Source organism: Balaenoptera physalus (genome assembly GCF_965194825.1).
Source record: "Balaenoptera physalus genome assembly, chromosome: 17".
Lineage (NCBI taxonomy): Eukaryota > Metazoa > Chordata > Mammalia > Artiodactyla > Balaenopteridae > Balaenoptera > Balaenoptera physalus.
Genome location: NC_138895.1, coordinates 47,597,230 through 47,612,255, shown reverse-complemented (window position 1 = coordinate 47,612,255; position 15,026 = coordinate 47,597,230). Strand labels below are relative to the sequence as shown.

The following is a 15,026-nucleotide window of genomic DNA, read 5'->3' as shown; positions in this document are numbered from 1 at the left end:
GGGAAGGAGCCAGGGTGGGGACAGCAAGGACGCAGAAGAGGACAGAGACAAGGAAGGAGCCAGGTAGGGAGGAGGAGGTGGAGAGGGTGGGAAAGGCAGAGAGGAAAAGGGCTGCAGCAGGGATAGGGTGATGTCAGGGAGAGAGAGGGCGAAGGCCGGGGAGGGCTCATCTGAATCATCGCGAAATCGCTGGGGAGGGGAGGAGGCGATTGTAGCCAGTGGCTATTGATTGGTGACTAGATATGTGATGACGGTCTTCTTACATAACTTCAGTACTGTTACCACAAGGAACTTCAACGTTGATAACATACTATTTAGTCCACTCTCTCTTCAGGTGTGGTCAGTTGTCCAACTCAGGACCACACATTGCATTTAGGTGTCGTGCCTCTCTTTAGTTTGCTTTAACGAACTAAAGTAGTTCCATCAGTCTTTCTTCGTCTTTCGTTTTTTGTTTTGTTTTGTTTTTTCTTTGTTTTGAGAACAGGCCATTTATTTTGTAGAAAGTTTCTCAGTTTGAGTTTGATGTTTCCTCATGATTGTTTTCAGGTGATGCAGTTTTGTCTGGAATGGGCAGACGTTATGTTGTCTGTGGATTCATATAAAGGGCACATGATGTCAATTTGCCCTGTTATTGGTGATGTTAACCTTTTGCTGCGTGCGGGCTTTCTCTAGTTGCGGCAAGCAGGGGCTACTCTTTGTTGGGGTCTGCGGGCTTCTCATTGCCGTGGCTTCTCTTGTTGCGGAGCATGGGCTCTAGGGAGTGCAGGCTTCAGCAGCTGTGGCTCAGTAGTTGTGGCTCGTGGGCTCTAGAGCGCAGGGTCAGTAGTTGTGGTGCACGGGCTTAGTTGCTTCCTGGCAGGTGGGATCTTCCTGGACCAGGGATTGAACCCCCCTGCCCTGCATTGGCAGGCTGACTCTTAACCACTGAGCCACCAGGGAAGTCTGGTGATGTTAACTTTGATCAGTTAGTTAAGGTAGGTTTCTTAACTACCTAGCAGTTAGTCTGCTAGGTTTCTCCACTGAAAAGTTACTATTTTACTCTTCATAATTTATGGGAAGAAAGTTTAAGACTAAGTATCCTGTATCTCATCAAACTTTTTAAAAAATTTTTATTTTATATTGGAGCATAGTTGATTAACAATGTTGTGTTAGTTTCAGGTGTACAGCAAAGTGACTCAGTTATACATATACATGTATCTATTCTTTTTCAAATTATTTTTCCATTTAGGTTATTACAGAATTTTTTTAAATTAATTAATTAATTAATTAATTTTTGGCTGTGTTGGGTCTTCGTTTCTGCGCGAGGGCTTTCTGTAGTTGCGGCAAGCGGGGGCCACTCTTCATCGCGGTGCACAGGCCTCTCACTGTCGCGGCCTCTCTGTTGCGGAGCAGAAGCTCCAGACGCGCAGGCTCAGTAGTTGTGGCTCATGTGCCTAGTTGCTCCGCGGCATGTGGGATCTTCCCAGACCAGGGCTTGAACCCGTGTCCCCTGCATTGGCAGGCAGATTCTCAACCACTGCGCCACTAGGGAAGCCCTATTACAGAATACTGAGCAGAGTTCCCTGTGCTATACAGTAGGTCCTTGTTGGTTATCTATTTAAAGTGTAGTAGTGTGTACATGTCTCATCAAACTTTTATCTGCTAATTTAGCATACATTAATATTCTTGCTTGGAACACTTACTACTATGATGGTTATCAAACGGTGGTTTTTCTAATTTCCTAATTTCTACATTATTCCATCTACATTTATTATTGACATTCTACTGTTAGGGAGCACTTTCCCTTTCCCTCCATTTATTATTCATTTATTTAGAGCAATAAATACTCATTAATTCTTATATTAGTCAATGAGTTATGTTATCATCTGTGTTAGTTTGCTAGGGCTGCCATAACAAAGTACCAGACTGGGTGACTTAGACAACAGAAATCTATTTTCTCACAGTTCTGAGGCTGGAAGTCTGAGATCAAGGTATCAGCAGGGTTGGTTTCTTCTGAAGGCCTGTCTCCTTGGCTGGTAGACAGCAGTGTTCTCCATGTATCTTCACATGGTCTTCCTGACATGTGTTTCTGTGTCATAATCTCCTTTTCTTATAAGGACACCAGTCATATTGGATTGATATCATTTTACCTTAATTACCTCTATAAAGGCCCTAGCTTCAAACACAGCTGCCACATTATAAGGTATAGGGAGTTAGAGCGCCAACATATGAATTTGGTGGGGACACTATCCGCTCATAACACCATCATTATTTATTTTGATGCTCAAATTGCCTAAAATTTGTCATATTTCCCTCTATGGGTCATGGGGTACACAGCTATGGACATTACCATATGTTTAGAGGTCTCTCCCTCCCTCCCTCCCTTCATTCCCATCTTCCCTTCTCCTCCGCCTACTGATCCCTTCTCTTTTCTCTCTCTCCATCTTCCTCTCCCTCTCCCTTCTGCAGCACAAGCCAGATGAAGCCTTGGCCATCCAGCAGTCGGTTCACAAATCCCTTGGTAGGAAGAGGAGACTGGGTATCTTTGAGGAAGTATGCTTCATAACATTACAAATATGTACTGTGATTCTTCTCTTTACCTTCTGTCTGGGGTTACTGTGCCCCAAGGAAAGAGAAGTACTTTGAAAGTGGCTAATGATTTGGCTGGATTCCAAGTCAAGAACTGAGAAGGAGCAAGAATACAGGATTAGCGCCAGGAAGTTTAAAGGAGGAATGTGGATGGACCTTTCAGAATAAGCCTAGATTTGGGAAATATTTATTTCTTATATAAATGTTATCAAAAGGCCCTGTAGAAGTCAGTGTGGGCTGCCATAACAAAATACCATAAACTTGGTGGCTTAAACAATAGATGCTTATTTCTCATACTTCTGGGGCCTAGGAAGTCCAAGATCAAGATGCTGGCCAATGTGGTTTCTGGTGAGAGCTTACTTTCTAGCTTATGGATGGCAACCTTCTCACTGTGTCTTCACATGGGGGGTTGCGGAGGGGGGCAGATCTTCCTCTTCTTGTAAAGCCAGAGTCCTATCAGATTAGGATTCCACCCTTATGACATCATTTAACCTGAGTTACCTCCTAAAGACCCTGTCTCCAGATTGAGCCACAGTGGGGGTTAGGCCTTCAACATAGGACTTTGGGGTGGACCACAAGTCAGCTCATAGCAGGCTCCCACTTCAGATGATTCTCTTTCTTTTTTTAAGTGAAAGCCACATTCTATTTAGCTAGTGAAAATGTTCAAAACTCCATTGTTACAGAAAGGGATGCAATCACTCACAGATTAAATATAAATACATGATTTGGAATTCTCTGAATCTTAATGCTTTTGTGCTAAACCAGGGCTTACTGAGCCCAGGTAAGTTCCCCCTTTTCCCCATCATTTATTGTTTAGGAGTTGACTTGGGTATCTTACTTTGCCTCAGAGATAATTTGTTATTCAAGTCATGGTCTCTTCCATTTCTTTCAGAGGAAGCATTTTATAATCAGGTGAACAGTAATAATCAGGTGCCCCATGGATGTTAGGAGATCTTTCTCACGAGCCACCCCAATGCTTGCTCAATGGGCTCAAGTATAAAATGACAAGGATAGAAGGTATGTATGGGCTCAAACCACTTAACATGGTTTTCCTGGCTGAGTGCCTAATTTGCCAGCAGCAGCAAGAGTAACCAACTGTAAGCCTCTGAAATGGTATCCTTACTTTGAAGATCTTCCTTGCAGAAGACTTATTGGACCTCTTTGGGGACAGTAGAGAATATTTACTGTAATAGACACTGGATTAAATTTGCTTTTCCTGCCCATCATGCCTCTGCCAACACCATCAATTAGGGGATGGTATTATCAAGCCATTACACATCCAACAAGACATTACATTCAGTATCATATCTTATCAAAGAACTTTACTATAAGACAAGCAAGGTAATAGGTTAATTTCTATGTGAGTTACCGGTCTTTCCATATACCTCATCATCCAGAAGAAGCTAAACCTATAGAATGATAGGGTGGCACTCAGTTATGGCACAGCCAAGGTAAAGCACCTTTGAAAGTTAGGATGCTGTCCTGAGGTTTGCAGAGTGTGCTCTGAACCAGTGACTAATAAATCGTGGTGCCTCCCCCATGACCAGTATACACAGATTCAGTTCTTGCTCTCCAGGCTTCCTATTCATTTGGTGAACTACAAAATAAATTCCTTTTCTGCTTAACTGGCTAACTTGTTTCTATTGCTTACAAAATAAGTATCTAAACTAAGATATAATGCTTACTCTCCCTCCCCTCTCCCAGACCACACTCATTCTTAGCAATTACCAGTCCTGTCTTATTCCTTTAGTCCTGTCTTGATAATATGGAATCATAACCAATACTGTGATTTTACAGGCTGATGTGTTACATCTTGAAGGCATAGTTCATAAATCTTTTTTGCCTTCAAGGACTCCTTTTATCACTTTTCTTTGACATACCCATGTTATGATGTTGTCACAAAATTGCATTTATTATCTATTTCTCCATTAAGTAATCAGGGACATTTTCTGATCAGCATGACATGCAGTGTTATGGAATTAAATTTTAGTTAAAAGAAAAAAAAGAAGCCTGTGCATTATAGCTTTATTAAGAATAAAAGTATATGTTAGACTTTTCAAATTATTAAAAATAAAATGTAAAACATCATACTTTTGTGGACGCTTAGAAACACAGGAATCTCATTTAACACTAAAATTTTAAAAACTGACTCTAAGAAATGTAAAACTACTCTACTTTCCAAAAGTGTCACTCCGCCACAGTAAAACAGTGAATAAAGTGCTCTGGGTTCTTTGTATCCAAGAGTATAAAAATATACCCATTTTGAGGAATGGAAAAATGATTTTTAAGAAAATAGGAGAAGGTGTTTCTCTGCCCTATTTTTTTTTTTTTTTTTAATTTTGGTAGGAACTTTATAAATTTATTTATTTATTTATTTTTGCTGTGTTGGGTCTTCTATTCTGCGCGAGGGCCCTCTCCAGTTGCGGAGAGCAGGGGCCACTCCTCATCGCGGTGCGCGGGCCCCTCACCACCGCGGCCCCTGTTGTCGCGGAGCACAAGCTCCAGACACGCAGGCCCAGCAGCTGTGGCTCACGGGCCCAGCTGCTCCGCAGCACGTGGGATCCTCCCAGACCGGGGCTCGAACCCGTGTCCCCTGCATTGGTAGGCAGATTCTTAACCACTGCGCCACCAGGGAAGTCCTCTCTGCCCTATTTTTAATGCAGTGCAGTCTGGAGCATTCCCAGTCTGAACAGAAAGGAGTATAGGAGAAATATTTTGGATTCTTCACTATTGTGGAGGCAGAAAGGGTGGAGAGGAATAGGTGGCATTCATTCCCTCTTGTCCTCTATGGGTTCAGAATTCGTGTCTCAGTGTACATGTGTTTAGCTAGCTGAAAGGCCACCAACATTCACTGAGTTTACACAGGGTCTTTTCACTTGGATTCACAATCCCTCCCTCTCCCTACTTTATTTCTGAGCATGTTTAACGTCCAGGGTGCCTTAAGAATATGAAGGCTGAGTTAGACAAATAGAATTCCAAATCATTAATGGGTTGTTTCCTAATTTGGACATTGAATAAGTAATAGTTGATGACAATGAATATGATAGATTTAATTGCTTAACAATAAGGGGATGGGCCAGTGTACTGAACCAATGAATAGCAGATGATCTTGTTGGTATTTGCTCTAACAGGGAATGCAGCCTGTCACTTTTCATTCTCACAGCAAGTAAAAACCAGAAGCACAATAAATGCAGGTGCCTGCAGAATTCTCAGAAATTTAGAGCAGTGATTTTGGGGAAGGAAAACCAGAGAGCCTTGTGTGAATTCTGTCCTGTCACATTTACCTGTTGGTATTCTTTCTAAATCACTCTGAAATGCTACAGACTAGCATCCAGAAAAAATAAAATAATGTCTGAATGGCAAAGTCCTTTCTTGAAACATATAAATTCCTCGACTTTTTGGTATGAAGATTTTCAAACTCACAAAAAGTTGAATAGTACGATGAATACCTGTATACCCCCCACTTTGTTTTTCATTTTTATTTTTAAAAATATTCTTGGGGTTTTTTTTCTGTAGTTTTACTTATTTATTTATTGGCCACGCTGCACAGCATGCAGGATCTTAGTTCCCTGACCAGGAATCAAACACAGGCCTCCGCCGTGGAAGCGCAGAGTCTTAACCACTGGACCACCAGGGAAGTCGCACCTCACCCCCTCCCCCTGCACTGTAAAGTCAACAGTTGTTAACATGTTGCTGCATTTGCTCTACCTACTTGTTTATCTACGTTTATTTTAGGATTTTATTTACATTTATTTTAGCAATTTGGAAGTAAGTTGCAGATATCGTGACACTTCATCGGTAAATACTTCAATACATATCTCTTTAGAATAATGACGTGACAAAGTAGCTATTTTTTTTGTTTGTTTTTTAAATTTTATTTATTTATTTATTTATGGCTGTGTTGGGTCTTCGTTTCTGTGCGAGGGCTTTCTCTAGTTGTGGCAAGTGGGGGCCACTCTTCATCGCAGTGCATGGGCCTCTCACTATCGAGGCCTCTCTTGTTGCAGACCACAGGCTCCAGACGCGCGCACAGGCTCCAGACGCGCGCACAGGCTCCAGACGCGCGCACAGGCTCCAGATGCGCAGGCTCAGTAATTGTGGCTCACGGGCCCAGGTGCTCCGCAGCATGTGGGATCTTCCCAGACCAGGGCTCGAACCCGTGTCCCCTGCATTGGCAGGCAGATTCTTAACCACTGTGCCACCAGGGAAGCCCTAAAGTAGCTATTTTTAATGAAAGTAATAGTAATCTTCTAACACAGGGGTCAACAAACTATGGCCTGCAGGCCAAATCCTGACTTTGTAAATAAGGTTTGATTGGAACACAGCCGTGCTCATTCATTCAATGAATGAAATTCATTCATTTACATATTGTGGCTGCTCTTGTGCTACATCAGCAGAGTTAAGCAGTTGCCAAAGAGACCATATGGCCCAAAAAGCCTAAAATCTTTACTATTTGGCTCTCTACAGAAAAAGCTTGCCAACTCCTGCTCTAATAAATACAAGTGTGGAAATATTTACAAAATCTTCATGAGCCAAAGGATTTGACTGTCGTTCTTGCATGGCAAGTGTTTCTTCCCGTAGCGTTTGGGTTTTGCAATGTTGTGAACCACAACTTAAGGTGTGGATGGATGGCTACGGTGGGGAGTTAGGGAGATAGGAGTGGGACTGAGGAAGAGAACTAACATCCACTGCACACTTATTATGTACACGGCCCTGTGCTAGGTGCTTCATACACCATTACGTTTACTGTGATCCTCATAACAATACCATGAGGTAGACATTATTATTCCAGTTTTTTGATGAGGAAGCTGAAGCTTAGAGAGGTTAGACAATTTGACCGAAGTCCTGCAGGTATTAAATAGAAAAACCAAGAACCTAAATATATCTCCAAAAAGATATGGCAAAAATCAGTTAAGATTCCCTAGGAAGAATTCTCAAACATTTTGTGGTCATGATTCATATATATGAATGTACGGATGAATGAGTACTTTGGGCTTCCCTGGCTTCCAGTACAAAACCATGGTAAGATCCCTGTGAGAAAGCACCTAAGGCCTTTCTTTAAAATATAGTGAGGACATTAAGAAAAAAAAAAAAAAGTATGTATGTATGTATATATATATAGTGAGGACATATATTAAGGACCAGAAATTTGGTATTATAAAATGAAAAGCACCCAGGAAAGTCACCTCAAGTGCTTTAATCATATACTTTCTAAAATGCGGGTAATATTTGGCCTGATTACTTTGAGGGAAAGTAGATATTAAATAGCATTCAAAGTATAGAGCTCATTATAAAAGTGTAAGGCATCATTAGTTTGTGTCTCTGTCTAAGCATGCATGCCTCAGAACCAACTAGGCTACTACATTCCTCTCTACTTCTGAAATTTAAGTATGTGTGAGAATCGTGGAGGCTGCTCATTAACCTCAGATTCCCAGGCCCCACATCCAAAGATTTCTTCCACAGACCTGGGTGGGGCCCAGGACTCAGAATTCCAGGTGATTCTGAATCAGGTGATCTGGGAGCCATACTTTGAAAAATACTGCTTTAAGATATAATTGATGTTTCACAAGCTCTATTGAAAACAACCACTTTTTTATTAAAAAGGAGCTCTTTACGTAACAATGCATGCTGTAAAATAATCCAGTGTAAAATAATTCAAGCAGTACTGAAACATACAAAGTAAATGTTCTCTCCTCACCACCTACTCTTATCTCTCTCATCCAAGATACGTTCCGATGATTAGCTTTCCAGACTTGAATTGTCTATGCATATACCAACATATATACTGGTTAAGAATGATGAACATTTGATGTTGTTTCTATTTTTGTTTTGCTATTAAAAATTAATGCTGAAATAAATATCCTTATTCTCATGTCTTTGGGCAAGTGTGACTGTTCCTGTAGGATAGATTCCTAAAAGTTGACACACGATGACAGCTTACCTATTGGTCAGATTTTACCTTTTTTTGCGTGTGTGTGTGTGTGTGTGTGTGTGTGTGTGTGTGTGTGTGTGTGGTGGTGAGAGATTTTCTGTGCCTAATATTTTGATTGATTCGTTACTGGATATCTGTATCAAGGTCCAACGTTCACAACAAAAAGATTTTTAATTAGACCTGTTATCACTCCCAGTGAAAATTCGGCTTACAAGTTCCCACTATCACGGCCACAAAAGAGGTGAGTTTAGGGGAGCCAGAGGGGGGCGCCACCGTTCTCCGGCAACTTGGGTGAGCGCAGGGGAGTGCACGGAGCTGCTTCAGCCCCGGCGGAACCGACGGCAGAGGGTAGACCCGGGAGCTGCGGCACACCCCGGTCCTCCCCGAGTCTCCTCAAGAGCCCCGACTTGGGGCAGAGATGCGCTCAGCGGCGCTAAGACGTAGGTCCAGCCGCCGCTACCGCCGCCTCTTCTCACCGTCCCTCCCGCCTCACTCTCAGTCGGCTTCGCCAACTCGTGTCCACTTTCCTCACTTCCTCAGTCCTCAGCTATGAGCAGCGGAACACACACGGCGAGGTTTACGGCCCGCAGCCGGCGGGTGGGCAGTCAGCGGCCAAACCAATTCAAAGTCCGTAGAGATACCCACATCACCCCTTCTCTTCTTGCCCCGCCCCTTCCGCTTGTGATTTGCTTCCGCTTCCGGTCGCGGGGTCCCAGCCCCGACGTGAAGAGCTTGGCATTGTGGGATATCTTTCTTTTCTCGCTCTCCGGCCATCTTGGCGGCTGCAGTGAGTGAGTAGGCTCCTCCGTACCGAGGTTTAAACCACGCGGGGAGTCCAGGGAGTTGCCGTTTGGAGCTTCGGATGCTAAACTTCCTGTCTTGTCCTCTGTGTTCTAGACTGGGGGCGTCCCGCGCCTAAGGCAGGAAGATGGTGGCCGCAAAGAAGACGGTAAGTGTAGCAGGCCAGGGCCGGAAGCCTGTTCACGTGGAGAGATGAGTCTCGGCCGGGGCGGGCAGGTCCGAGCACAGTGGGCGCACAGCGTGCCCGCTGGCCTTGTAGGGGGCCAGAATGAACCCGAAGGACTCTCTCAGGGATTTGGGACCCTCTACGGAGGTTTTATTAAGGGGTTCAGCTTCCAGGAAGCTGGATCCAGTTTTGAGTGGTTACAAACAAGGCTTTCAAGTCCGTGTTACATGTTTGCTTTGTAGAAAAAGTCACTGGAGTCGATCAACTCTAGGCTCCAGCTGGTTATGAAAAGTGGAAAGTACGTGCTGGGGTACAAGCAGACTCTGAAAATGATCCGACACGGCAAAGCGAAACTGGTCATCCTCGCCAACAACTGCCCAGCCTTGAGGTAATTGAAAGAACCTGAGTATGTTTGTCTCCCACTGCAAATTGGTCGTGAGCGAATATCCGGGAATGTGAACTTGCAATCTGGGTAGCATAAACTGGGTATCGTGTAAAATTTTGTATTACAGAGGGACACCTGGAGAATAATTTAACGGTTGTTGATTTTTGGCTCTTGATTTTTCTCTTCCTCGTCATATTCTCTCCTCGTATGAGGTTCTCTGGGAGAAATGCGTGGCAGAAGGGGTAAAAACCAGAGAACGTCGAAGTTTGAGGGCAGCGCAGAAACATAACTTGTTTGTCCATGTGTCCTGCCTTTTGGGTCATTTTTTTTTAACTTTGAGATGCTTTAAAAGAGCTTCATTTTATGAACTTGTTGTAGTGTAGAAAAGCTAAGGTCAGAAAAGTTCAGGCTGGCCTGTGGAGCTGCAGGTTCCCAGTTCCCCCAGTTTTTGCTTGCCGTACTGTTTTGAAACTGAATTTAATGGGTATTGTAAAGTTAAAGAAACTTGGGCCATGCAGAATATAAACCGTGTTTTCAGTCCCTTTCCCTTGTTGATTTTTCTATGGTAATACATAACCTCACAGCGTTTCATATAGTGTCTGTAGGTAATTGGCAAAGCCTGGAGAGATCTCTTCTTCCATCCCATCCCCTCCCAAACCTTTGGTCTTATTCCAAACCTTTCATGCTTACCTTCTATAGCAGTGCTTTTCAAACATGAATATGCACACAGTCACGAATGATCTGGTTTAAATGCATTTTCTGATTGAATGGCTCTGGATTGGGGCCTGAGATTATGCATTTTTAACAAGCACTTTTTGGCACTACTTGTCTGCGGATCCACACTTTTGAGTGAGTAGTGGCAACAGTGTATTAGGACTCCCTTCAAATTCGTAAAACCATTCATGTCTACCTACTTAGTGGACACAAAACTGCTAACTCTGGGTAAGCACAAGCATATGGCATTCCTGGTTTTATTGCACTTCACTTTATTGCGCATCGTAGATACTGTGGGGTGGTTTTTTGTTTGTTTGTTTTTTGTTTTTTTTTTTACGAATTGAATGTTTGTGGCAACCCTGCATTGAATAAGTCTGTAGGTTCCAGTTTTTCAACAGCATTTGCTCACTTCATGTCTATGTCACATTTTTGTAATTCTCAAGATATTTCAGACTTTTTCTCTGTTATTTGTTATGGTGATCTTTGATGTTACTACTGTGACTCCCAGAAGGTTCAGATGATGGGTAGTTTTAAAATTTATTTATTTACTTTTACAATAAAGTATGTTTTAATGTATGTACGTTGGTTTTTTTAGACAAAATGTTGTTACACACTTAATAGGCTACAGTATAGGGTAAACACAACTTCTGTATGCACTGGGAAACCAAAAAATTCCTGTGACTAGCTTTATTGAAGTATTTGATTTATTGCAGTGGTCTGGAATGAATATGCAGTATCTGAGGTATACCTGTAATATCACTCTCCATCTAGGTTTCAGAGCACCAGAGGGTGATAGAAATGGCTTAGAAGTTGTCATGGGAATTACATAATGTAAAGTGTCTGGCGATAGTAAATGCTAAATAAATGATAATTTTATTTTGTACTCTACTCTTTTCCACGAGCACAGGTATTTACTGGTTGTCCCATCCCTTGTAAGGGATCCAAGGAAAGATGGTTTGTATTGAATAATGGATATGGTAATGTTTTTAAGAGTAATAACTGGCTTACTGTTTGAAGGCCTTACCAACATTAGAACTAATGAGAGAAGTAACATTTAATCTCTGTCACTTGGTATGGTATTTATTTACCTTCTTTTGGTTCCCAAAGGAAATCTGAAATAGAGTATTATGCCATGTTGGCCAAAACTGGTGTCCATCACTACAGTGGCAATAATATTGAATTGGGCACAGCGTGTGGAAAATACTACAGAGTTTGCACACTTGCTATCATTGATCCAGGTATGCTTTTTAAATCATAAAGTAATGCTTTTCCTTTATAATGTAATACAAGTATTTCTTGCTATACAAATGTCTTTGGTTTCTAAGTTCAGATGTTGAGGATTTGGATATAGCAAGGGATATGCTGTAATTTTATTTTACAGAGAATTGATAATGAATGTCAGTACAGAATTACCTTTTTATAAATGAAATTCTTTTTACTTTGAGATCATGAGTTTTCATTTCATGCAGCACCTAAGAAATGATGACTTTAGGGCCTTGGTAAAAGGTGAAATTATAAAGGGACAGAATAATCAGGTGAAACAGTAGAAAAAAGGAATGTTTACTGGCTGCCTGAGAACAGATGGATAAAATTAAGTTGAGAAAAAGAAGGGCCTACAAAAACATGTCATGTTTTGAACTTACGAATTTTTAATTAATTCATAAAATACTGCGAATATTCTCGCTGTTCTGATTTTGTAATAATCAGGGCAGGCTAAACATTCGCTATATTAAGACCATGCATGTGTCCCCAGACCTAGTTCTTTTCCTAGGTCTGGTTTTATAAATGCTGGTGATAAACCAAGTCTGATTTACATGATGAATCTTATGTGGGAAATGTCTGTGACTCTACGTATCCAATCAACCTTGAGAAATGGTAGCACAGCTAGTGTAATAACTTTTGAAGATAACCATTGCTAATTTGATGATTACCTGTTGACATTAAATGAATTGTAAAATTATTGTGTTTTATTTTCTAGGTGATTCTGATATCATTAGAAGCATGCCAGAACAGACTGGTGAAAAGTAAATCATGCACAATTTTTCTTTAATAAAACTGGCCAGAGCTTCTTTTAAAAATACTGTATTCATTTCAGTCATTTTTTAAAATTTCTTTTTGTTTCAGTATACTTTCCTGAAGCTAGGATTAGAGAGGATGGGGCAGCTAGATATATTGGCAAGACTTCCCAGACATCCCAGTTTCTTCCCCTGTTTTTGTAAAGGGAGCACACTGAGTTCCTTTCCTGTACTAGATTTTTAAGAGACTTAATTTTCATCATTTTCAGTCTCAGGATATTGTTATTTTATATTTGAGTATGTCAGAGGCAGCAAGGTTCAATACCCAGAATCTAACCAGAATTGCAGTGTACAGTCCAGCTTAAATCCACCAAATCTGAGTAGCAAAGAGGATTAAGTGAAATATGCTCCTTCCACCCCAAAATTTTCACAGGCTGAGAAAAGTTCTGTTGAACTTTAATGAAGCAAGGTCTTACTGAAGGATGTGCAGTGGTTAGGGTAGAAGAAATGTACTTGGACAACTTAAGACTATTCCTAGATCTTAAATAGTGTTAATTCCACAGTTTTGCAAAGTGTGTTTTATATCATTTTAGTCCTAAAAGATATACTGTGAGGTAGGTTTGGTGTTCAGATTTTGGGGAAACTGCATACTACATCTCCCAAGTATGTCCTATGTAAACCTTTTCCCACATTTAATAATATCCTTTGGAACATTCAAAGAAGTTAACTTGGGGGAAGAATGTTGACTTAGATTTACAGAGCTGAATATTGCTGGTAGGGTACCCTGCACAATTTGTGTTGGGTTCTAAGGTTGCAGAAGTGTCAGAAATGTCTTTTGGTCTTCAGAATCAATCAGCTTGGGTAGGCAGTTTTTGGTGGTAGAGGAATGAGCCATAGGAGATATGGTTGCCTTCAATACACTATCCAGGAAGTATTTACTTCTGACTTGGAGTCAGAAGGCTACCTCTTAATAGTTATGTAACAGCCATGGGTGGGTCAAATTCCTACTTTCACAGGTGAGGGAATTGGTTTCTTTCAAGCTGGATGTTGCATGATTTTAGTTAATATCTGAAGTTAATCAGGTTGTGGGTATAATTTGGAGAGTGGCCATTATTAACTAGAGTTTTCTTACCAGTTCATTTACTCAAGTTTTCTCGATTAGGGAGTACTACTGACATTTTTCGATGGGACAGTTCTTTGTTGTGGAGGATTGTGGATACTGCTTGATATGTCTCATTCCTGGTTTTCCTTCCATGTTATTGTAACAACACCCCCAAGTGTCACCACATTTTCACAGCATCTCTTGGTTAAGAACCACAGTTATAAAATCTTTATCTCTGATAAGAATTCCTTGGTCAGATTACTGCTGATTTCTAATGCTGTTAGTCTGTTTCCATGGTCATTCAAATGTTTGTCTTTTGGTTAAGGGAGTTTGTGTGATTATTACTTACTTGGTCAATTTCTTCTTTCAGATTGACCTTTCATGCTATTTGGTTTTTTTTTTTTTTTTTTTTTTTTTTTTTTGGCTGCGTTGGGTCTTCATTGCTGCGCACGGGCTTTCTCTAGTGCGGTTAGCGGGGGCTACTCTTCGTTGTGGTGTGCGGGCTTCTCATTGTGGTGGCTTCTCATTGCAGAACATGAGCTCTAGGCGTGGGCTTCAGTAGTTGTGGCTCACAGGCTCTAGAACGCAGGCTCAGTACTTGTGGTGCATGGGCTTAGTTACTCCGTGGCATGTGGGATCTTCCCTGACCAGGGCTCAAACCTGTGACCCCTGTGTTGGCAGGCAGATTCTTAACCACTGCACCACCAGGGAAGTCCCTTCGGGTTATTTTTGGATTATTTTCCCCCTCAAGGTTGACTAGTTCCAATTAATTTCTTAAGGTTTGGGTGGTACCCGAAGAATACAATATTGTGACTACCAGTGTACCATTTCTTTGTAAAGGTTCTGTTGCATGACTGGCTGTAGGCATTTTGGAATTATGGTTTTTAGAAAAATAATTTATGATTTCTAGGGCCTTCTAGGTAGTGTTAATATGCTGTAAGATCATTTGGCTTTTACCTTTTCTTTATATGTGGCTTTTGTGCACTCATCGTTTCAGCAGAAAGTTTAAAGTTCAGAGGAAAGGAGTTTAGAACTAGTAGGTGGGAAACATACCTCATTCATTCTGGCCTAGGGCAACTGTGATGAAGTGCCATTAAAGTGCTGCCAGAATTGGAGAAAATAAGGTCTGAGGTAGCATTTTAAAATATATTTTTCTGATTATAATGAAAGTACAGTAAGTCCCATGCATACGAACGAGTTTTGTTCCGAGAGCGTGTTCCTAAGTCCAGTTTATTTGTAAGTCCAACAAAGTTAGCCTAGGTACCCAACTAACACAGTTGGCTATATAGTACTGTACTGTAATAGGTTTATAATACTTTTCACACAAATAATAAAAAATAAAA

The 15,026-nt window shown here is 41.4% G+C and overlaps 1 protein-coding gene and 1 long non-coding RNA gene across 2 annotated transcripts in view; one reads left to right on the top strand and one right to left on the bottom strand.

The window, feature by feature from the left end:
- LOC309646461 overlaps positions 1-9,109 on the bottom strand; it is a 98,800-nt gene extending 89,691 nt beyond the window's left edge. The window contains exon 1 of the long non-coding RNA XR_014255383.1: positions 8,658-9,109. This is a non-coding gene — a long non-coding RNA (uncharacterized lncRNA). The remainder of the gene's footprint in view (positions 1-8,657) is intronic.
- Positions 9,110-9,193: 84 nt separating this feature from the next.
- On the top strand, positions 9,194-12,646 carry RPL30 (ribosomal protein L30). The gene is made up of 5 exons (XM_082432793.1): positions 9,194-9,291; positions 9,398-9,449; positions 9,710-9,855; positions 11,674-11,804; positions 12,545-12,646. Exons 2-5 carry the CDS (start codon positions 9,429-9,431, stop codon positions 12,592-12,594), a joined length of 348 nt encoding a protein of 115 aa, XP_082288919.1. The 5' UTR covers positions 9,194-9,291; positions 9,398-9,428; the 3' UTR covers positions 12,595-12,646.
- The last annotated feature ends 2,380 nt before the right edge of the window (positions 12,647-15,026 follow it).